This window comes from Mesoplodon densirostris, chromosome 3, assembly GCF_025265405.1.
Source record: "Mesoplodon densirostris isolate mMesDen1 chromosome 3, mMesDen1 primary haplotype, whole genome shotgun sequence".
NCBI classification, from domain to species: Eukaryota; Metazoa; Chordata; class Mammalia; order Artiodactyla; family Ziphiidae; genus Mesoplodon; species Mesoplodon densirostris.
Window position 1 is genome coordinate 151,510,817 of NC_082663.1, and position 23,381 is coordinate 151,534,197.

Below are 23,381 nucleotides of genomic sequence, written 5' to 3' on the forward strand. Positions count from 1 at the left end.
ACCCCAGCTGTCACCAACCAGGTCCTTCACCCACAACTCAGAATGTCTCCCCACTGCCTCGTGGCTTCTGTTCACCCATCGGGTAAGCCGGGCAACTCGCCTCAAGCATCAGAAACCAACTCCGGCTGTCTCGAGACGGCCCAGGAATTCACTGGAATTGATTTTTCAGAATAAATTGATTTATAGGAACTTAGCAGATGCCCACGGAATTGTTGGGTGGCTGGGGACCCTGAATCAGACCCCGGACCAGGAGCGAAGGTGGCTGTGAGGACCAAGAGATGCTAATAGAACATCATCTTTTAAAGCATCCTGCGTGGTGAGAGGATAGGACCACGGCCTTGCCTCTGGAGTGAGCTGGTGGGAGCTGGCTCCAGGCTCCAAATCCCGAACAGGACTGTTCAGTGGCTGTTTTAGTCTCCTGGGGCTGCTGTAACAAATTAACACAAACACCGTGGTTTAAAAGAGCAGATCTGGACTTCCCTGGTGGCACAGTGGATAAAGAATCTGCCTGCCAATGCAGGGGACATGGGTTTGATCCCTGGTCCGCGAAGATCCCATGTGCCATGTAGCAACTGAGCCCGTGTGCTGCAACTAAGGAGCCCATGTGCTGCAACTAAGGAGCCTGCCTGCCACAACTAAGACCCAGTGCAACCACATAAATAAACTTTTTTTTTAAAAGAGCAGAAATTTGGGAATTCCCTGGCAGTCCAGTGGTTAGGACTCTGTTCTTCCACTGCTGGGGGCCTGGGTTTGATCCCTGGTTGGGGAACTAAGATCCTGCAAGTCATGTGGCGCGGCCTAAAAAAAAAAAAGAAAAAAGAAAAGAGCAGAAATATATTCCCTCCTGTTTCTAGAGGCTGGAAGTCTGAAATCAGGGTGTCAGCTGGGCTGGTTTCTTCTGAAGCCACCAGGGAAAATCTTTTCCATGTCTTTCTCGGCTTCTAGTGGCTCCAGAAATCCTTGTCATTCCTTGGCTTGTAGACACATCACTCCAATCTCTGCCTCTGTGGTTATGTGGCCTCTCCCTGTGTGTCTGTGTCCAAATGTCCCTCTTCTTACAAGGACACCAGCCATTGCATCAAGGCCGCCCTAATCCAGTGTGATCTCATCTTAACTTGATCACGACTGCAAAGACCCAATTTCCAAATAAGATTGCATCCCAGGTCCCAGGGCTCAGGACTTCAACATACCTTTTGGGGACCACAATTCATAACAGTGGCTAAATCTGGGTGCACATCTGTATGCGTTTCCTGGCGTGGCCGTAACAAAGTACCACAAACTGGGTGGCTCAAATCAGCTATTTATCCTCTGAGGGTCCTTCCTGCCTCTTCCAGCTTCTGGGGGCTCCAGGTATCCTTGGTTTGTGGACATATCCCTCCAGTCTCTGCCTCCGTTTTCATGTGGCTGTTTTCTCTATGTGTCCCTCTTCTTATAAGGACGCAAGGCATTGGATTTAGGGCCACCCTAATTCAGCACGACCTCATCTTAACTAATTACATCAGCAAACACCCTATTTCCAAGAAGGGTCACATTCTGAGGTTCCAGGTGGACGTGAATTTGGGCGGATGCTATCCAACCCTCTACCTTGCCCAGGCCTTGGCCCCCAGGAGTGGGGTGAAGGAGCTCCTCGTGGAGGCTCCTTGGGGACAGGTAGGACATTATATGCCCCATGCTCGGGTGACTAAGCCTTCCTGGTTTGGTGGGATTTTCGGGATTTTAGCAATGAAAGGTCCGGGTCCCAGGAGACCCGGGTATATTGGGGTGCTTGGTCACCCTACACTGTGTCTCAACAATGGGGGGTGGTGGATGCCAGAGAAACCACACAATGGCAGGCCACCATCTGGGTCACATCTCACACAAGTCATGTACCTTGTCCTCCATCCGCTGAGCAGTCCTAGAAGAGGATCTGATTGGCTCATGCTGGGCCAATCAGAGATGGCTGGGAAATCACACGGTACAGACCTGGTTGCTGGGGGCTGTTCTCAAAGGATGGGGAGGCCCCTGGGGTGAACAGTTTGCCCTGGGGAGCTTCTGCATCCTCAAGGCCTTGGTTTCTTCATGGCCGCCCCTCACTGCCCTGTATGTGTCTTCTGGCCTGTTTTCCCTCCATAGCTCACAATGACCAAAGAGAGAAATTTGATTTGTCCCAATCACTGGTGAGCTCATGGTGCCAGGCCTCGCCTGCAGCCACTGGGATTGAGGCGGGGTGTGTGTGTGCGCTGGGCCCACCTTCTACCCACTGGTGGAAGGCAGCAGCGTTGGAGGTTTGAAGCTGGTAGACACTGGGCATGTCACTTGGCCTCTGTAATCCTCAGTTTCCACAGCTCGAAAATGGAGATGTAGGTGTCCAAGTTCCTGCCCCACTGGGGCAGAGGCCTGGCTGCACGGAGGGCTAATTCCATTCAATTCAACATAAGCTAACTGGGGCACCCGCTTGTGTCTGTGGGCTGGTGCTGGACACCAGGACGCAGCCCTGATTCTGTCCTGGGGTCTCTCCATGCACCTGCCTCTTACAAGGGTAAAGGAACAGGAGGTGCTTCCTGCTTGTCTCTTCCCTGAAATCTACAGCTGTTTGGGATTTATTGGGAGGCTGGGATGTTGTTTGACTTTCCCTGGCGGATGGGTAGGGGTGGGGGGAGGGGGCAATGTGGAGACTAGCTCATCCTCTTTGCAATGTTCTTATTATTTTATCAAGCCCCAAATGGGCTGTTTCCTAACCCAGCTTCCCCAAATGGTGTCCCCATGATCAAAGCCAAAAGGAAGCAGGAACATGTGGAGCACCTTTGAAGTGGGTTAAAAAAGAGGGAGCATGAAAGGCTGTTTGCTTTTTCAAAGATCCCAAGTGATTAGAGATGAATATGTCCATTTGAGGCAGAAGGTCCTATGCTGGCAGTTCTTTATTCACTAATTCATGGATTCTCATGATGTACCCGAGGGGGCTATCGTTAGTTACAACTTACAAACGAAGATGCAGAGGACCCGAGGGGGTTAGTGACCTACTCATAGTCACAGAGCCTTTGGCCGGCAAGCCCCAGTCCCGTGGCCTTTCTGCATTCTTTCCTTTGCACAAGCCCCCCTGCCTTTTACAGGGACAAGGCTGGAGCTCGGGTTTAAGGCTCAAATACATCTGGAGGAGAGGCCACCATGCCTCCTGCTCCCCTGGGAGTTGAGCACCTGAGGGCAGATTGTTTTTGAACGTCAAGAGTAGGTGCCTACTGAATACAGGCACAGCATTGAGCAAAACAGATTCAGTCCCTGTTCTTGTACGGCTGGTGGAAGCCTTTGATTTGAAACAAACAAAGTTAAGGCTCAGGTTGGAGAGAGTGAGGATGCAGTGAGAAAGGACAACAGGGGAACGTGTCTTGGGCTTCCCGGAGGCGGTGACACTGCAAGTGGGGCTGAAGGAGGAGGACTGGGGCAGGACAAGCCCTAAACCGTTGTCATTCCGCCGCCCCCCTCCAGTTTAATTCTCTCCCCCGTTTTTGGCTGCCGAGACCATGGAAATCTTCCCGTCTGCTACATCTAGCTCTTAGCCTTTAGGGCCTGGCCCTTGGTCACTCTGCCCCAAGTCACCTTGTAACACCATCTGAAACCGTCGTGTCCATTTATTCACCGTCCTGTCCATCCCCCGGCTCAGGACTTAGAACTCGCTGGGAATCCATGCCAAGAGCCTAGCTCACCATTCTATTTTCAGAGCCGCTGGCAGGCACTTAATAAAGACGAGAATGAGTGAGTCTCCTCCAACGGTAAAAATGCCCCGCCGGAGGAGGCCCTGTCCCGGGGGGAGCAGAGCCTCACTGCAGGGCCCTTGCCAGTCGCCCCCTCCCCAAGCTTCCTCTCGGTCCGGGGTGGACTGACAGTGCGTGAGCCAGCACTCTGCAGACGACACTTGTTGAGCGCCAGCTGCGTGCCAGGGCCCGTGCTCGGCCGGAAGGCCCGGCTGGACCAGTGCCTTGGGTGACCCCCTCCTTGGCTCCTCGCTTACGTCACTGTTTCTTAGGACGCGGAGAAGTGCCGCCAAGCCGCTCGCCCGTCGACCTAAAGGCCTCGCCCCTCCCGGCCCCACCTAGCCGACTCCCGCCGCCCGCTCCGGAAGTCGGCCTGCCCCGCGGTGACCACGCCCCACGGCAGCGCCCCGCCGTGACGCCAAGTGGCGAGACGTTGACGTCACAGAAGTGCGGTGGGGCGGTGTCCGGGCGACCGGCCACGCGTCGCCATGGCAACGGCAGGGCGGGCCAGGGCCGGCGGCGGGAGCCCCACCTCCCGGGAGGGTGGGTGGGGCCCGGTTCCTTCCCCCGGCCCGTGCGCGCCCTCGCGGCCGCGCGCCTCCAGTGGTCCCGCGGGCTGCGGCCCGGCCCCGCTGGAGCGGCCGCAAAGCGCGGCGGTCGTCGCGCGGCTCCACCCGCTGCCGCGAAGCGGCGGGCGCGCCGCCGGGCCCCGCCCCGCGCGGTGACGTCACGCGCGCGCCCATGGCCGCCGGCCGCTGCGCAGTGGGCGCCGGGCCCTCCCCCGCGACGCTGGCGGCGTAAACGCGGGCCGCGAGCGACGCTGAGAGACAGGGGCGAGCCGGGCGCCCGCGCGGCGGGTACAGCCCGCGCCCAACATGCGGAGGCCGGCGGCGGCAGCGGCGCGGGAGCGGGGGCCCGAGCGGGCGCCGGAACCGGAGCCAGAGCGCGAACGGGGTCCGGAGCGGGGGCCCGCGCCGCGCTGCTGAGGGAGCCCGAGCCGCCCAGCCCGGCCGTCCGGCCGCGGGGCCACAGCCACGGCCACGGCGGAGGCCGTCAGGTAACGACGCGGACGCCCTTGTCGGCGGCCGCGGCCACGCGCCCCGGCCCTGCGGCCCCACCCCCGCGGACCCCCGGACCCCGCCGCCCTTATATGCCGAGGACCTCCCAGATCCGGCACCCCGCAGCCCCTACACCCGCACTTCGGACCCCCGCAGACCCCTGCACCCCGTGTCCCGCACCCCGCGTCCCGCACCCCGCGGACCCCACAGTCCTGACCCTTTCCTGTGGACCGCTGCACTCCCGACTCTGCTTCCCCACTGACCCCTGCACTGCGACCCCCCTGCCTCTCCAGCTCACTGACCCCCACACTCTAGACCCCAACCGCTCAGCACTTCTCCCCTGCACCCCTGATCTTGCCGCTGCCAGCGACCCCCGAACTCAGGCCCTGTCACCTCTCACCCCCACTAATCCCCATACTGCAGACCTCATTGTCCCTCCCGATTCCTCACTCCAGACCCTACTGTTCCCTGACTCCAGACCTCAGTGTCCCCCACTGTCCCTCAGCCCCACCCCACCTCCCCGCTTCATCACACCCCAGCGCTCAAGCCCACGGTCCGCTCCCCGCGTCCTCCCACCCCTCCAGCTCTCTCTACTGGGCCCATCGCTCCTCCCAACGCTGGCGCATACACTCGCCCCTCTGTAGCCCTGCAGGTTTTAGCGGGGAGCTGGGAGCAGGGAAGGGGAGCAGCAGTAGGGGTCTGGTCTGGGGGACCTGTTGTGGGCTGCTCAGGAACTCCAGGCTCTCGCCTGGCTGCGCCTCCCCCTTCCGCCCTCGCCACCGGCTTTGTTTTCCGGAAACACTTCAGATCAGGGAGGGGGGTGCGGTGTCTGCGTGCCCAGCAGCCACACTTATCCCCTCCCTGCCCTGTGCTTCCCCTGTTTTCTCTGCCCTAGTTTTCTCAGGGGAAGTGTTCACTATCGGGCTGGGGGCCTGAGAGCCCTGCTGTGACGTCCGAGGCGTCGTCCTGGGCAGGCTTTGGGCAGCTGGGGTAGTCCCTTGGCCTCCGGATGGCATTGTTTTCAGGAAACGGCCTGGAGAGCTCTGTGCACGTAGGTGGAGCCTAGCATTCTCTCCCCAGCCCCTTCCACAGGGGGACCCTGGCCCGGCCAGCATCTGGGACTCCGGGCTTGTTCACACATCTATCCCCGAGGGGCTTCTGGGGGCCCCCCCGTCCCTGCCCCAGGGGACACGGACAGGCTCAGTTGGCGTTTCCGGGCCCCCACGGGCTCCTGTGGCTCAGGGATGTGAGAGATCAGTGGAAGAGCACAAAGGCTCTGATCTGGGGGCAAGACCAGGGGCTGGGGGATGGCTCTGATTGGAAGGGGGCGGAGGCTGCCCTTGAGAACAGGCTGAGCTGGGCAGCTGGTTTGAAAGGGGGAAGTTTGTGGTCCTCGCCAGGAGTTTGTTTTTATCTGCTGCGTCTCCACCAAGTTGTGGCTGTACAGGCACGTGGCCAGGTGGGTTGGGGGGTTGACTGTAGCACCCCCAGGAGCGCACACAGGCCTGGACTGTGAGGCCCGCCTCACTGTCTCCAGGGCCCCAGGTGTTCAGTTCCCCTGCTGCGGTGGTGTCTATGGCCCTGCCTCTGAGGAGTGGAATGGGAGGGCCACTTGGGGGTGGTGGGTGTGGGCCGGGGGTCCAGCTGGTGGGGGGCAGCTCCCAGGCTGGGGGGCCAGTTGTGTCTGCTGCATTTGGCCGTGGAGGGAGGGAGGTCGGGAAGGAGCTGGCTGGACCCCCACCCTAGGGGTGGGCCAAACCCCGGGGTCTGCAGTGGTCGTCCAGCCTGGCTCTGGTTTTTCTGTGTGCAGTTGCCAGTTGGGTCTTCTGGTCTGATTTCGAGTTCCTCTAATTTTTCTGAAGCGGGTTGGGGACAGGCGTCTCATTCCCTGGCTCAGAGATGTGACAGCAGAGCCCTGTGTACACAGACTCCTCTGAACTGCTGCTGCTGGTTCCATCTTAACCTCCTCTTTTAAGCTACATAGTAATTACCTCTGGATTGCAAGAGGAAGTAGGTGAGGTTTTTTTTTTTTTTTTTTTTAACACTGAAAGCTTTCTATCTGTTCGTCCCAGCTCTGGGGAAGCCAGCCAGCCAAGAGGCGTTCTGGACAGCTGCAGGGGCAACCTGTGTCCCGGTGGGTCTGAGTGAGCACTCAGTGTGGGCCCAGTCCCCGCAAGGTTGTACCTGGGGAAGTAGCACGTCCCCTGGACATCCTGGGGCACCAGGAACTCCTTGTTCCAGTGCTGCCCCGGCCACCTCAGAGCAGCAGGGTTTCTCCTCATGGTTGTTGTGGGTTTGGGTTGCTGCCCTCCCACCTCCCCGCAGAGGCCTTACTGGGAGGCCTTACCAGACTGCAGGCTGGGGAGGGAGCTGGCAGCGTGGTGTCATGGCCAGGGGCGTTGGGTGGGTCAGCATGGGTGGTGCATGCTGCTTGGGGTCGCGGAAGGCCCTACCTCAGGCAGCTCCGTGTCTGCCCGTCCCCATTTGGGAGCTTTGGGGGGCCTGTGCTGGGCGATGGCCCAAGTGCCCGTCCTGCAGATGAGGAGGTGAGGCCTGAGTGAGCTCCAGTAGGAAGACCTGTGCTCCTTGGGAACCTCTGTGCCCGCTGGCTGTGGCCTGCGCAGGAGGCTGGTGGCGGGAGGACCGGTTCCCTGGGCTCCTCTGGCCCACAGGGGCTGCGAGTACCCATCTCCTCTCCTGGCCTCAGCCCCTCCCTCCTGTCCAGGCTGAGCCCACGCCCACCTTTGTAGTGCGGGGCTCCATGCAGAGGGTCGGTGGGACTCTCCGGGAGAGTGGCTGGTAGCAGCACCTCCTTCTCCGAACCCCGTGCGTCCCCTGGTACCCGGCACGGTCCACGGATGTGGGCCCGCCCTGCTGTCACGCAGCCCTTCCTATAAGCCCCTTTCAGTGAGTGGCAGAAGCCAGGTTGCTGGGGACAGACTACTGTGCTTAAATTCCAGAGGGCGAGCCCCTCCCCTCACTGTGGAGACCCAGCCTGCAGAGCCTGTGCAGAGTGCGTGCAGGGCGCCAGGAGGTCCCAGCAAGTGCAAGTGTCGCGGTGCCTGAGCACCCTTGGTGCGGGACTGCTCTCCCCCAGTGCCCCCGCCAGCAGCTCGCCCTTTGGAGAACGGAGAGCTGCCCACCATCCTCCCGCTGCTCGGAGCCTCTCCTGCTGGTGGCGGGCAGGGGCACCCAGGTGCTGGATCTGGTCCCGGGTCATCCTGGCTCATGGTAGGATTGCTATTTAAAGGTAGAAATAGATATACGGTATGTGTTACAATTTTACGTCGGTCCGTGATGCACCTCAGTCTTAAAAAGTTGTTCTTGGGGACTTCCCTGGTGGCGCAGTGGTTAAGAATCCACCTGCCAATGCAGGGGACACGGGTTCGAGCCCTGGTCCGGGAAGATCCCACATGCCGCAGAGCAACTGAGCCCATGTGCCACAACTACTGAGCCCGCGCTCTAGAGCCTGCGTGCCACAACTACTGAAGCGCGTGCACCACAACTACTGAAGCCCGCGAGCCTAGAGCCCGTGCTCTGCAACAAAGAGAAGCCACCGCAGCGAGAAGCCCGTGCACTGCAACGAAGAGCTAAGGCAGCCAAAAGTGGAACTTCCGCCCTCTTTTTTTTTTTTTTGCGGTACGCGGGCCTCTCATTGCTGTGGCCTCTCCCGTTGCGGAGCACAGGCTCTGGACGCACAGGCTCAGCGGCCACGGCTCACGGGCCCAGCTGCTCCGCGGCATGTGGGATCCTCCCGGACCTGGGCACGAACCCGTGTCCCCTACATCAGCAGGCAGACTCTCAACCACTGCGCTACCAGGGAAGGCCCTCTGCCCTCTTGAATCAGGGGACAGCCCTGCCTGGTGTTGGGGCCAGGCCGCTCCCCCGCCGGCCCCCTGCCGGACGTAGGGTTGTAGGGCAACGTCGCTCACTGTGGGGCCTTGGTGAGTGTTTGCGGTGCTCCCTCGTGGCCGCGCCCGTCATGGGGGGCTCTGCTCACTGTGGTTCCAGGGCTTGGCTGGTGGGCACGTGGCAGAGCTCTGCTGGGCGCCCAGTGGGTGACCCAGCCAGGACTGTGGGGCAGCTGGCTGGGGAGTAGGCTGAGATTAAGAATCCCAGGCAGAGAATTCCAGAAAAACCAGGGACTTTTGTTGGGGGACGGTGGGGTGACGAGGGCTGAGGTTGGGGGAGGTGCCTGGGGACACGTGCAGGCTCCCTTCCTCGTTGCTTCTAGAACAGGCCTTGGGTGTCATTTCAGGGGGCCACGCTGGGAGACTGGTGTCTTTACAGAAACTTGACCGTGCTGTGTGCCAGGCCGCACCGTCTCAGGGATCACCCACATGGACGGGCTGGCCTTGAAGCCAGCCGCTCGTGTAGCTTAACCCGAGCGGGCCGGGAGGGCCCAGGTCAGTGCCGATAGCTCCCAGGACCCCCCGTGCCACCCTGTGCGCCTGTCGCCCCACCAGAGCCCCACCTTCACCTTTGCTCTCACGCCTGCACGGGGGCAGTTTGGGGAGCTCCCGCCCTGGCCTGGGCCCTCCCTCGGACTGCCGGCCCTCAGTCATGAGCTGCTTGTTTCCTGAAGCTGCGGCCGTGGGTCTAGTGGGAACCTGCGTGAGGGACTCTTTCTAGAACCAGGTCTTTCCTCTCAGCACTGTGGGCGTCGGGGCCGGGTCATTCTCTAGGGCAGCCCCATCGTGACAGCTGCAAACATCCCAGGCGCTGCCTGGTGTTAGGGTGGCAGGATCAGCCCGGCGAGCGCCCCAGCTGGGTATTTCCTGCACCCCGCAGCCTGCGGTGAGCTGCCTCTGAGGGCCCGGTGGGTGCCCGTTTCAGGTGCTCCCTGAGTGCGTCTCTGGGCCTCCACAGGCCCACCGTTGCCCCCAGGAGCTGGAAGTCTGTGGAAGCAGGTGGGGAGGGGACCAGCAGAGGGGAGGCCCGGAGGGATGCGGCTCATGTGGACTGGATGTGGTCGCCGGCCAAGGTCCCCCCATGGGGCAGTGTCTGCCCCCTCACCTCGGACCGCCCTGCTGCTCGTCCGAGGGTGACCCTCATGCTCCCTCCTGGTTTCGCCCCCTGCCTCCAGGCTGCTGCCTGGGGAGTTGGGGCTTCCTCTGTGGCCAGATGAAGGGGGCAGAGCCAATCAGGAGACCGTCTCCCCTGGACGCTCCACTGCCTTCCCTCCAAAGCTGGGGCTCCAGCCTGGCCAGTCCCCGCGCACCCCTGGGTAGTGCCCCTCGCCCAGGCAGGCTGCAGGGCGTGCCCGGCGCCTCTCACACCCCAGCCTAGGCTTCGCCGTCTGAAATGGTCATGACAGTACCCAGCTTGCAGGCGGTGCGGAGTATTTTGGAGGCCCAGGTATCTATCAGGGTCCCCAGCCCCGGTCTGCAACACAGACAGGATGTAAGCCGTGTGGATGGTGGACAGTGTGCCGGTACCTGGTTGAAAAGTAGAAAGCAACACGTGACGCTCCGTTTATGTCATTTAATTTCGTTTTCTGAGGTATGATCATTGAAACGTTAATTGGTACGAGAAGTTACCCGTTGAGGCGGTTTATGTCCTTCCTATTTGGGTATATATCCATACTCGTGGCTCATCACCATTTGGAAGCTACGTTTTCATTGGAAACGCTTGATTTCAACAAATACACGGACTTGAGTAGAAAACCTCAGTGCCTTTGGGAATGTGAGTCCTGCCGGAGGCTGTCTGCACTGCTGTCAGGCATGGCCACATGTAGCTGATAAAAGTGTGGGGCGCCCAGTGAAATTTTAGTTTCAGACAAACCACCGAAAATTGCTTAGTATAAATAGGCCTCAAATAGCGCGTTGGACATACTTGTAGTAGGACTTATTAGTTGCTCATCTAAGTTTCCGTGTTGGCTGGGTGCCCTGTGTTTTTATCTACGTCTGGCCACCCCGGGCTGGTGGCAGCCTACCATCTGGGGCTCAGGGCTGTGTTGGCCTCAGTGGGTTGGGGCCGGTGGCCGGCCTGTGAGGTGTGGAGGGGAACCTTCGTGATGAGGCGGTGGTGCTCCCAGGCGGCTGCAGGCCCCGCCCCGGCCTCCGCATCTGGGGGTGGGCTGGGCATCTCGTGACTCTGATGCAGGCTCTGGGCAGTGGAGGCTGCTCCAGCTCGCGGCCGATCTGGGGGACCAAAGTCAGGGTGCTGCTTGCTCGCTGAGCGGGGCCAGAGGCCAGCGGGGCAGTTCTGGGGTGAGAAGGGAGCTCCCGAGGGTGCCAGGGTGAGCGTGAGCCCGTCCTGGGCCATCGTGGGGATACCTCTGCGCCCCTGGGGCCTTGTCCAGGGCTTCTGGGAAGCACCGAGGCTGTGAGTCAGCCCTTCCTCCTCTCCCCACCTTCTCGCTGGTGTCTGCGTCTCTTACTTCCTGTGGGCACGAACCCCTTGATTCCTCTGAAGGATTTATTGCGTGTCTGTCATAGAAGCTGCTTCAACTGGTGGGAGTGGGAGGCGTGGCTCTGGCAGCTGCAGGTGCGTCGGACTTTGATCTGCGCTGGACAAGCCCTGTTCTCTGGGCTGCCTGCCAAGCCCCACGCCCTGTGCCCCTCCAGACAGCTTTGTGGAGATGCTACACACGCCCCTGGTTTTAGCTGAGGTACGACTCCCCAGACCATGAAGTTCGCTGGCGAGTACACCTCGGTGGTTTTAGTGTATTCACAAGTTGTGCAGCCGTCACTAAAATCATCTCCAGAACATTCCATCACCCCAAAAAGAACCATGTCCCCATGAGCAGTCACTCCCCAGCCCGTGACAACCACTCACCACTCTCTGTGTCTGTGGATCTGCCTGTTCTGGACGTTTCCCATCAGTGGAATCACACCCTGTGTGGCCTTCTGTATCTGGCTTCTCTCACTGAGCATTGTGTTCTCAGGGTCCATCCACGTGGTAGCGAGTGTCAGGGCTTCACCCCTTTTCATGGCTGAGTGACATTCCTGTGTGTGGAGGGACCACATTATTTATTCACTCCTCAGTTGATGGACATGTGGGTCGTGTGTACCTCTTGGCCATCATGAGTCATGCTGCTGTGGATGTGTGGACACAGGTCTGCGTGGACGTGTTCTCAGTTGCCCCAGGTGGACACAGAGTAGGTTGAGTGGTGACTGCATGTTTAACTTTTGAGAAACCGCTGCTTGTTTTCCATGGCGGCTGCACCACCTTCTGCCCCACCCGCCGTGGGTGAGGGTCCCGTTTGTCCACGTCCCCACCAACTTCCTCTCCAGGTTCTGTGTCCTGGCCTCTCCCAGCATCTCTCCTGTCCTGGGTTGGGGTCTGTCCTTTGTGGTGGTGTCTGTCTCCTCAGAGCCTGGGAACCCTGGCCGGTTTTTGGAAGACCGTGCTCCCACTGCCCTGCACTTTCCAGAATGCCAGCCCTTTGGAGCATGTGGGCGCTGTGGCTGGTCCTGCCCTTTGACATCACAGACAGCGGGCTGGCCCGTGGACCTCGGTCCTGGCGCCCTCAGCTGCTCTCCTCTGAGCAGGCTTGTCTGGTGCCTGGAGTGACCGGCAGGCCCCACAGGGCCAGGTGGCCCCCCCAATTGTGATACCACAAAACCACTGTCCTCTCTTTGGTGTTTTCAGTAGCAAAAGCCACACGCACGTTGAGGAGAATGGCCGTTGGGACGAAGCGTGGGGATGTCTTGAGAACTCGCTCAGGATCTAGGAGGTGGGCACCAGCCACGCGTCGGTGAGATCCTTCCAGACCGCTGAGCAACATGGGCGTGTTTGCAAGCGGGGCCAGCCACACGCTGTGGACGACCCCCCTCGGGATTGGCTGCGGGTTTCCTTCGTGTGGGGGAGAGAGACCATCTCAGGCTGCGCCACGAGAAACGAAGCCCTGTGGGCCTCAGGCAAGCTCCCTGTGCACCCGGTCCGGGTAGGGGTGGGTGGGGAGGGAGGACCGCAGAGGCTCCAGCCTGGATGCAGGAGCCCGGCCCATTGGGCAGGCGCTGGGCCTCCTTCCCAGAGGCAGCTGCCTCGTGATGCCCCCGGCCCTGAGGGGAGGGGCCGGGTCTTTGTCCCTGATGCCTCACCTGGTGGGGGGCTGGCCGGGTGGGCTTGTGGGTGTGGTTTTCTGGCGAGTTTGCAGGTGCTCTGGGGGCCCCTTAATGTCCTCCCTCGTGTGTCTCTCCGGCCCCTGCGTCTGCGTGTTCCCCCCCACCCCCCGCAACCCCGCTTCCGCTCCCAGCCGGGGCTCCGCGTGAGGCTCTGTGCTGAGAACCCTCTTCCCCACCCCTTGCCCCCCTGCTCCTGAGCTCAGGAAAGTTTGCACGTGCTGGCTGGGGCAGGGAAGGCACAGAGGAGCCCCTGGGCTGCAGTCTGGCTTCCTTGCCGTGGGAGCGCGGAGGCCACTTCTGCGGGCCCTGACGCCCAGGTTTCCATCGTTTCCATCGGCGCATGTGTCCCCACCCCACGCTCTGGCCCGCAGAGGCCTTCGCGTTTCCTCCCTGCTCTGCTCCTTGTGCTCTCGGACCCCTTTCAGCGAGTAGCTGCCATGTTCCACCCTGGGACCTGCTGTGTCCCTGGCAAGCACGTTGGGTGGACGGGCTGCTGTCGATGGCGGTGAGCGCCGTGATGCTCTTCGAGGGGCCGGGGGGGGGTGACATTGGAGTGAGGACTGGAGTGGGTACTGGGGGAGCTGCTAGAGGAGGTGGAGGTTGTTTTTTAAATAGACTTTATTTTTTTAAAGTTATTTATTTATTTATTTTGGCTGCGTTGGGCCTTAGTTGTGGCATGCGGGATCTTTCCTTGTGGCGCGGGCTTCTCTCTTAGTTGTGGCACATGGGCTCCAGAGCGTGTGGGCTCAGTAGTTGTGGTGGGCAGGCTTAGTTGCCCCGCGGCACGTGGGATCTTAGTTCCCCAACCAGGGATCGAACCCGTGTCCCCTGCATCGGAAGGCGGACTCTTACCCACTGGACCACCAGGGACGTCCCTAGATAGACTTTGTTTTAGAACAGTTTTAGATTTACAGAGAGGCTGTGAATCAGTTCAGAGGGTCCCCGTGTGCCCACGACCAGCCCCTTGGCACCGCCCGTGTCCCAGCTGATGGGCCTGTGTTCGTACGTCGTCCTTAGCCAGAGTCCATGCTGCCCCACGTCCTCTCTGCCCCACATCCTCTCTGCCCCAGGCCCCCAGGCTGTGCCCGTGTCGCCTGCTCTCCTGGGGTGGGGGGCATGGCTGTCTCCCTGTCTCTGTGTCCTCTCCTCACAGGGCACCCGTCACAGCTTCAGGCCCACCCTCATTTGCAAATAAGGTCACAGTCCCAGACTCCACGGGTGGGACGTGTCTTTCAGGGACACAGCTCAGCCCACTCCTGGGACCGATGCGGGGCTGCTGACCTGAGCGCCCAGGACGAGGGGTCACGCAGGGCCCGTCATGTGGGCTGGGATGCTGCTGCCCCCTCCATGGGCGGCTAGCTTACTGCGAAGGTGTGGACAAGGCCTCGGCGGAGGGGCTCCAGGGAGAGGCCAGCCTCCGCGGTGATGGAAGGTTCCAGACCTGCTCGTCCAGGGCAGTGTGTGGCAGCCCCGGCGATGCTGAGCTCCTGGCATGTGCCCGGTGCCACCGAGCGCACTTCTGTGTGTTTGCCTTCTGTTAATGGGTGGCCCGTGTGCTGGGGCAGTACGGTCAGTTGTGCCCGTGCGGCCAGTCCGGCCCTGTCTCTGCGCCTCCAGTTGTCTTGTGTTCCACCTGGCATCATGTGGGGTTTGGACGCCCGCCGTCCCCGTGATCTGACTCCTTCTGTGTCCCTCCCCGCCCTCCCCGACCCCCTCCTGTTCTCCTTTTAGCTCTCTGTCGGGAGACTTTTAAACGTGCCCAGATGTAGGGAGAACAGTCCAGTGAGCCCGTGGCCCTGTGGCCCGGGCCCACCCGTTCCCAGCATTGTGGACGACGCAGCACCTCAGCTCGTCCCAGGTGCTGTGTCTGGGGGTCACTGCCGAGCACTCCTCCAGTAGGTTCTTGAGTCGCCCCTGTGCAGAAGCGCCCGGTGACTTCTGGGCTGAGGCTGTGGGGTCTTGTGAGAATGTTTCAAGTCTGTGGAGAGGTTTGAAGGAAAGCTCTGTCAGTTCCCCAGTCCTCCTGGGCTCGCCTGTAACTTGGCTGCAGCTGTGCATCTCTGCCCACACCTGCTCTTCATGACCCCGAGCCTGCGGCTGCCCCCGAGCGTGAAGTCTGGCCGCCTTCCACACCTTTCTCCAGGGGGCGCAGGGTCTGGGCAGCAGCCCTGCTCATCCTCTCGGGGCCGCGGGCTGGCCTGTGCCACACACGGACTTTTCCTCTTGGTCGCTAAGAAGGTGACGCCAGGCCGCGGCCTCGGCGTGCTCCAGCGTTGCTGGTGGTGGTTACCTGCAGCCTCTGCCAGGTGGGGTGCCCCTTCCTCTCCCGTCTACTCAGGGTTGTGTTCCATTGTCTGTAAATCAGTGTGTTGTGACCCATTTCTGCCTAATTCATTTGTAGGTGTCGACCTCGTCCCGGGGGTGGTCACTGTTCTAGGGCCACTTCCTAGCTCTGTGCTGTAACTCCACGTTGCAGTGACCTCAAGCTTCTAGGCTGCGGCCCCAGGGCTGGCACGTCTCCAGGGTCCAGGTCCCTCTTGGGGAGCAGTGCATAGGCACCAAGACCTGACGCTCGGGGTGCTCATGGCTGCTGGGGTGCCAACCCCGGCTCTGGTGACCCTGGGGAGGAGGCCCTCCCTACATGTGTCACCAGGGCCCTGTGGGACGGAAATGGGCTCAGCCTGATGGAGGGACACGCGTGTCCGGAGATGCCTCAAGGGGGCCACAGCCGTGATCCCACCAGAGTCCCGGCACTTCCCAGGCAGCACCCACCAGGGCCTGCCGTGTGCGGTGGAGCCAGGCAGCCTCCGAGGGGCCGCCCCCAGGAGGGAGGCTGCCCACCTCTGCCCCAGACTGGCCCTGCCTCTGGGCCAGGGCTGTGCCTGTGATGTCGGCCAGGGACTGTGACATCACTGGGTGGAGGCGCTCAGACAAGGGGGTTCCTGGGGCCTCTGCAAGGGGGACCTGGCCCGGGCCCTGACGAGATGGAGGACCCCCCAAAGAACACGGCAGGTAACTCACCTGAGCTGGAAGGCAGACCAGGGGCCGCCTGGGGACTGGCCTGGGGCGGTGAGGGGGGTCGTCGGGGCTCAGCGGGGCCTGTGGAATTTAAGTTGGCCATGGGGGCCTGAGCAGAGCCCACACCCCTGGAGGGCCTTCCCTGTGTGTGGGAAGAGTCCAAGTGCCCCTGGGAGGACCTAAGGGCCATGTTGGTTGGATCGAGACTGGCTTTGTTTTAGGGTCGGGTCAAGGACTGGGTACCCCCACCCATGATGAGTTTTAGCTTCGGCGCTTGCACCGGGGCTGGCATCACACACACCTGCCTCCCGGTCCCCTAGGTGTGCCGGGGGGCACCTGCAGACTCCCAGGCTCCTGGCAACATTTGGCTCTGGTTTTAGCCCCGTGTCCACTCTCTGTTACCCCTGCTCCCCCCAGGTCAGCAGGGGACTCGCTCTTGCCATCCCCCCTCAGCTCCCAGGAGGGGACCCAGGATAACCGTCCTGTGGATGGTGGGGCGACCCCTCCGTGCACGCTGGGGGTGGCTGCTCTTGTCCGCAGGGTGAGCAGGGCTGGCGTCCTGTCCCTGGGAGGCTCAGGGTCTAGGACTCCTCCTCCGCCTCCCCGCGGTGGCCACACGCCTGCCTGTTGTCAGGAGGCGGATGCGGGGGCGTAGGCCTGCCCTGCTGCTGTGGGCCTGGCCGGGTGAGCTGCGGTGGGGCCTCTGGCGTCGCGTGTGGGCTGCAGGCCAGGGTGGGGAGTACACACGCCAGAGTCTCTGGTTTTGCCCCTGGCTGCCTGCCGGGAGCCCCATGGACATCGGGGCGTGGGGGCCAACATGGTGCACCTAGCACCGCAGCCCCTGTCGACGTGGGCTGTGCCCTGGCTCTCGGCTCACACAGGGCTCCTTCCCTGCTGTGCCTGGTCACGCCCGTCTCTGCACGGCGCCTCCTGGACCCTCGGCCCACCGGCTGCCACAGGTGTGCTTGGGAACGTGCCTCTCCGCGCTGGCTGGAGGGCCCCCTGCTTAACCGTGTAACTGAGAGAACAGGCCTGCTGCTGGGGGTTGTGGCCGGGAGCCCACTGCTGCCGGAGCCCTGGGCGCGGAGTAAGCGCTCACCTAACACCAGCCATCCTGGGAGGCGGCAGAGGAGAAGGGTCTGCCGAGGGGAGTGTCGCCGGACCCTGAGTCTTGCGTCCTGCAGGGGCTGGGAGCCAGGGCCTGGGAGTGAGCACCTGGGGGTAGGGGTGCTTCTGAACAAGCCTGAGGGGGCGTGTCTCGTGTCTTTGTGGCCGTCAGAGGTTCCGTGGGCTCGGAAGGGTTTGCACCCGGGGACGTGAGGCCAGGCGGAGGCGAAGGCCGTGCCTCTGTGGATCTCGGGCTGGGGCTGAGAGCATGTCCCGCCTGGCCTGAAAGCGGGGGTTGCGGCCCGGAAAGGAGGCCTGCTAGGGAGCCAGGTGCCGGTGGCCGGGCAGGGGCTCCCAGGCGGGTGGGCTTGGAGTACCGAGGAGTGGGGCCCTGGGAGGGGTTCCTTGTGTGTGCTGTGGGGCTGGGCGGTGTCGGGGTCCCCCGCCCCATAAAAGCTGCTTGCACAAAGCGGGACCCAGACTTGAATCCCTGCCCGCGGCGGTGCGTGGGTCACGGCGGCGGGACGCAGGACGGCGAGGCGCCCGCCCTGCACTGGCGCAGACACGCCCAGCCCTCCTGGCCTCGTCTGCGTGGAGACCACCCTCAGAGGCTCCTTAAGAACCTCCGCGCTCATCCCCTCCCGCTTGTGTGTGCGTCCCCCTGAGCTCACGGCCCCATGGTGGCCTGCTGCTGGCGTCCGCCTGCCCCGCATCCTTGCAGGCGGGAGTGCCTGGCAGGAGTGCCTGGGGCATCCTTGGGGAGTGGAGCCGAGGAGCTGGGAGAACGCAGGGCTCAGCTTTGAATCTTTGAAATTCCCGTGGGTTTTGCATCCACCTCTGGTGTGCCTGCGTGTGTGTGCACAGGCGTGTGGTGTTTTTTTGGGGTTTTTAAAAAATTCATTTTTGGCTGCATTGGGCTAGCTGCGGCAAGCGGGGGCTACTCTTCACTGCGGTGTGCAGGCTTCTCACTGCGGTGGCTTCTCTTGTTGCGGAGCATGGGCTCTAGGCGCACAGGCTTCAGTAGTTGTGGCACGCAGGCTCAGTAGTTGTGGCGGGCTCCAGAGCACAGGCTCAGTAGTTGTGGTGCACGGGCTTAGTTGTTCCACGGCATGTGGGATCTTCCCGGACCAGGTCTCGAACCCGTGTCCCCTGCATTGGCAAGCGGATTCTTAACCACTGCGCTACGAGGGAAGTCCCCAGGCATGTGTTTTTAATTTCTTTCTGACAGGAAAGAAAATCCGGCTGGAAACCACCCTTAAGTATCCATCAGCAGGGTGGCCTGTAGATTTTGGTGTTCCCTCTCTATGGACTCCGGGAGGATTTCAGAGGAATGGGGGTAGAGTGTCCAGGCGTGTGGTCTGGGAACAAGGTGCCCAGGGCATACAGAACACGGGCTCGCTGTGTGTGTGCAGGTCTCGAAACAGCAGACGCAGGGGGCTGGGCACCAGGGGCGGTGGCTTCAGTTTTCTGCAGGAATCCCACGCCGGCTGGTTCCCATCTCAGGGAGTGTTTGCTTCCTGCCCGGTCCTACTCCATCTGGCCTCTCGGTGGCTCCAAAAGTGAGTCGTGTGCACAGACTCCCATGTGGTCAGGTGTCCGGTTGCTCTGAGCCTGGCTCCACCTGGTCCCCATGCACGCCTCCCCCACTCCTGGGTGCCTTTCCCACAGGCACCCCTGAGATGAGCGTGTGTCCGGCGCTGGTATGGGCTCTGGGGGCGACGTGTGCCCAGAGGTGAAGCAGGACCCCCACACCCCGGGCGGCTGTCCCAAAGCTGGGCAGCAGCAATGCCGGGGGATGCAGAGGGCATGGGCGGGCTCGGGAAGGGGGGCAGCTCCTCCGGCAATTAAACTAGAGCCTCCACCTGACCCAGCAGTTGCAGCCTAGGTCCGAGCCAGGAGACAGCACTTGCCTCCTGGCGGCTGCACACAAACGCCCTGGCCGCACGGTTCACCGCAGGCCAAAGGTGGGCACAGCCCAGGTGTCCTCCCGTGGATGAGCGTGCCCCCCACACATAGCAGCATCACTCCGCCACGAGAAGGACAGAAGCCCTGACACTCGTGGACGGACCCTGAGAACACGATGCTCAGTGAGAGAAGCCAGACACAGAAGGACCCACGGTGTGTGATTCCACTGATGGGAAACGTCCAGAACAGGCCGATCCACAGACACAGAGAGTGGGTTCCTGGTTGTCAGGGGCTGGGGAGAGGGGGAGGAGGTGACTGCTGATGGGGACGGGGCTTCTTGTTGGGGTGATGGAATGTGCTGGAATTTGAGGTGATTGTAGCACAACTCTGCAACTGTGGTTCAGTAAGAGCCGTTGAACTGTCCACTTTATTTATTTATTTTGGCCTTGACGCGCGGCATGTGGGATCTAGTTCCCTGACCAGGGATCGAACCCGGAGCCCCTGCATTAGGGAGCGTGGAGTCTTAGCCACTGGACCAGCCGGGAGGTCCCACTCTTTCCTTTGTTGTTAATGTAGTAATTTCCTTGTAAGTTTGTAACAGCTGTTCCCAGTCGACTCCCAAATTCCTGATGGTGAACAGCTGTCCCCGCCGCCCGCCCCCCAACAGGGAACTAACTGATTACAGGTGGGGAGCGGCCTGGCCCGTGGCGTTGGAAGCCCTGAGACGCCGAGGGTGTGGGCCCGGCTTCTTGGCCACGCCCCTCCCTGCCCGCCTTTGGGCCTGCAGTGCTCCCGTGGCGTCCTCTCGGCTCAGGTTCCTCTCCTGCGAGCGCAGCCGGTGAAGGTGGAGACAGACGGGTGGCCGCCCGAGCAGGGGCAGTGCTTGGCCAGCGACCAGTGTGTCGTCCACAGGCGCGGACAGCGCTGGTCTCGGGCGGGGGCGCGCTGCTGGCGGTAGGAGCTGTGGGCGCGCGGCCCCGGGCCGGCCCCTTGCTCGGGTGGCGCGGCTGCGGTGCCGGGGTGTCGGCTGGTGGGAACCCCAGGCAGCGGTGGAGCTGGGCGTGCGTTTCTTGTTGGGGTCGGATTGTCCACACACACCGTCCATGTGGTTGGGAAGCTGCCGGACTTAAACGGTGAGGTTTGTCCTGAAGCCTGGGCCCCTGCCTGTCTGGGCATCTCCTGGGCTCCCGGGCTCTGGCCACTCCGGCCCTGCACGCCCCCCGGGCAGCAATGACCTGCATGGGTGCCGAGCACGGACTGGCGTGTGTGAGCGTCCCCCAACCCCGTCCTGCCGGCTGTGGGCCTGCCTCTGGGCGCATGGCCAGAGGTCCCCTCATTCGGGCCTGTCCTCGGCCTGCGATCTTGGCATCTGTGCCGTCGGTGACGCACGGTTGCGGGCTGGCCCTTCCGTCCATCAGGCCCTCGGTGGTAGGTGGGGACGCTGGGGGCCATGTGGGCAGCCAGTTGGGGGCTCGGGCACCCATGGGGGTGGGAGGCGACTCCCTCATCGCCCCCCCAGGGCACCGGGCCTCAGTGCTGGTCCTGCAACAGCCCGCCGGGGGCCCCCCGGGTGCCTTCATGGGCTGTGGATGAGCTGCAGCTGGGCCGCCTACCTGGCGTGAAGACGTGGGCAGGGCCTTCACCTGGCCTCACCTCCCCCTGACCCCTGCAGACGTTCAGGGGGCGTGGCCTCCACCAGGTGTCAGCCCTTGAGTGCTTGGTGGGGAGGGGAGCACAGGTGTGAGCCTCGCAGTGGCCGCTCTGGGCCCGAGGGGAGCGTGGGCAGGCAGAGAGCATGGGGAGGCGTTATAGGAGCAGGTTAGTGTTTTCTTTCTAAAGCGATTCCTGTGGCTTTGGCGTGAGAATTGGCCAGAGGAGACAGGAGGAGGCGAGGGCCTGTAGGAGGGCCTGTGACCCTCGCTGAGAGGAGGGGGTGGTTTGAGAGGCTAGGCCAGCTGGCAGGGGAGAGCCCCGTCCGTCTGAGCTGCAGGGTGACTGGTCCACATGGGGGTGGGAGGAGGGAGAAGCCAGCACCACAGACAGACCTTAGGGGTGTATCCCCACCCCCAGCTCGGTGGCCAGCCCCTCCCTGTAACCTGGAGGGCTATCCAGGTGCCCGCCATTCCCTCCACAGCCCCAGCTTTCCGCTGGAGAGGCCAGGCCAGACTCGCCTTGGGCGCACGTGTCCGGCCAGTGCCGTCGGGCTCACAGCCCATCTGCCCGCACTCGGGGCCCTTGCAGCCCCTCCTGCCCTTCACTCTCCCACAGCAGCAGCCGGTCACCCACCTGACCACAGGGTCACGGGCTCCTGTAACGAGGCCCAGGGACGTTGATGTCACCTGGATATTGGGCAGGGGTGGGGTGGGGGAGAGGCAGCTCGGAGGCTCCCCAGGTCTGTGGCAGGGGCCTGTCTCCTAGCCTCGGGCACGTTCTGCTCTGCACCTGTCCTCTTCCGAGGAGCAGTGCCGGGGCCTCTGTTGCTCAACTAGGCGTCTCCTCTCCCAGCACAGCCATCCTCTAGTCTGCGGTGGACCGGCAGGCGGCATGTGGAATTCTCGCAGGCCTGAGCCTCCCTCCTCTCTGCCCCCAGAAGGTCACAGGTCGCACCTGCATGTCAGAGATCTTTCCAGAACGTGGTCCCGCCACCACTTAACGCCCAGTCCTGGGTCCCTGGCCAGGCTGTGCTCTGGGCCCCGGGGTGCGTGGTGGGCGGGCGCGCGCATCGCGGCCTTCTAACCCGCGCCTCTGTTTCTCCTGCAGCCGAGAGCCACGAGATTTGAGCCCCCGGGACCCGTCAGCAGCATGTGTCCTCCCCCCATGCGTGACCCGGAGGCCACCAAGATGAGCGCTGCGGCCGGGCCCTTGCGAGCGCCCGCGTCTCACTAGCAGGAGCCCGCCAGGCGCCATGGGGTGCTAGCCCCGAAGAGCCACCGCGACCGCAGGTCTCCGTGGAGCCAGGATTTGCACGGCAGCAGAGTCACCGTGGAGAGGCCAGGGTACCACAAACTTATGGATTTTGACAAGAAAGGAGGGAAAGGGGAGTCGGAGGAGGGCCGGAGAATGTCCAAGGCCGCCGGCCGGAGCAGCCACGGCATCCGGAGCTCGGGGACCAGCTCGGGGGTCCTGATGGTGGGCCCCAACTTCCGGGTCGGGAAGAAGATAGGCTGTGGCAACTTCGGGGAGCTCCGGCTAGGTGAGCCCCACTCGTTCACTTCCGGGGACGCGGGGGCGGGGGTGGTCATAAGGGCTGGGAACGCAGGTAAGCGCGTGTGGGTTTCTGTCCCCTGTCCCGGGAGGAGGCTCTGCAGAGGCCTGGACCTCGACAGCTGTGGGGCGGTTGTGCCGGGGCCCCAGGCCCACAGAGCTCAGGAGGCTGGCAACGCAGAGCTGGGGGTCCAGGGGCATCTCTTGCACAGCACTTAGTGGTTGGAGCTTAGTGGTGGGTGACCCCCAGCCCCCGTCTAGTGGTCCGTGTCTGTCTGTTGGCTGGTGTTGCTGGTGTCTGACATGCCCAGTGGCCTGCGAGGCCGGGAGGAGAGGCCCGTCCTGAGCCTGAACCTTGGCCATGACAGAGGTGCTGGGATGGGGCTCAGCAGCGGGTCCTCACTGCCCTGGGCTCTGGGTTTCTGAGCCAGTGGACTGTCAGCAGTGGGGGCCCAAACTGCTCATGGGAAGGGTGGAGGCGTGGGAGAGACAGGCCCCCTCCCCCGAGTGCGGGGCCCCGCGTGCCCAGCCCGACCTGCGCTGCACGGTAGCCGACTCTTTAGCTTCCCCTGACGGGGCTCCCGTGACCCAACCCTGCTGCCCCATTGGCGTGTGCACGTATGTGTGTGCACGCGCACACTCACGTCCCCCGGCCCAGTCCTGTCCTACAGCCTGGGGGTGCCCCTTGTGGCTTTGGGGACCCAGATGGCTGTCCTGGGTTCTGGCCTTGGCATTGGGAGCTGCAGCCTAAACAGCACAGGTCTGGGTAAACAGATGGTGGAGCGTGTGTTGGGGACTATGGGGGTAGCAGCTTTTGGCTTAAAATGCTTTTTAAGAATCAAGGTTTGGTTGTTGCTCCATACCTCAGTATGCGAAACCCGCGGTACAGGGAGCTGACTCTGTTGGTTGTGCTGTGCAGTTTTGTGTCAGGGGCTGGAGCAGCTGCAGATTTCGGTATCCTCTGGGGCTCCTGGAAGCATTCCCCTGGAGGCTGAGGGGCAACTGTGTTCTTTCCTGCCAGGCTCCTCCGGCTCAGTGCCTCTGGTTTTCTGGGCCTGCAGTTAGTCGCTGTTTGTTACTCTGTCCATTTGTATGACTGCACCCCATTTCGTTCGTGCGTTCTCCTGCTGAGGGACATTTGGCTGTGCCCAGATTTGGGGTGTTGTGAATAAAATTGCCCTGAGCACCCTTCTTCAAGTCTCGTGTACGAGTGTTTTCATCAAAGTGCTAGGTCACGTGTGCTTATGAGAAACCGCCAGGCTGGTTTCCAAAGCAGTCGTACCACTTTA

At 62.2% G+C, this 23,381-nt stretch overlaps 1 protein-coding gene across 4 annotated transcripts in view; it reads left to right on the forward strand.

Annotated features, from left to right (window-relative positions):
* Positions 1-4,507: 4,507 nt before the first annotated feature.
* The window catches only part of CSNK1G2 (casein kinase 1 gamma 2), a 29,828-nt gene continuing 10,954 nt past the window's right edge, over positions 4,508-23,381 (forward strand). For 2 of the 4 annotated variants that reach the window (XM_060094673.1, XM_060094672.1), the window contains exons 1-2: positions 4,508-4,785; positions 21,649-22,081. In XM_060094673.1, coding sequence (XP_059950656.1) covers positions 21,898-22,081 — 184 coding nt within the window. In that variant the 5' untranslated portion in view covers positions 4,508-4,785; positions 21,649-21,897. The remainder of the gene's footprint in view (positions 4,786-21,648; positions 22,082-23,381) is intronic. The other 2 variants (XM_060094675.1, XM_060094674.1) reach the window with 1 other exon arrangement.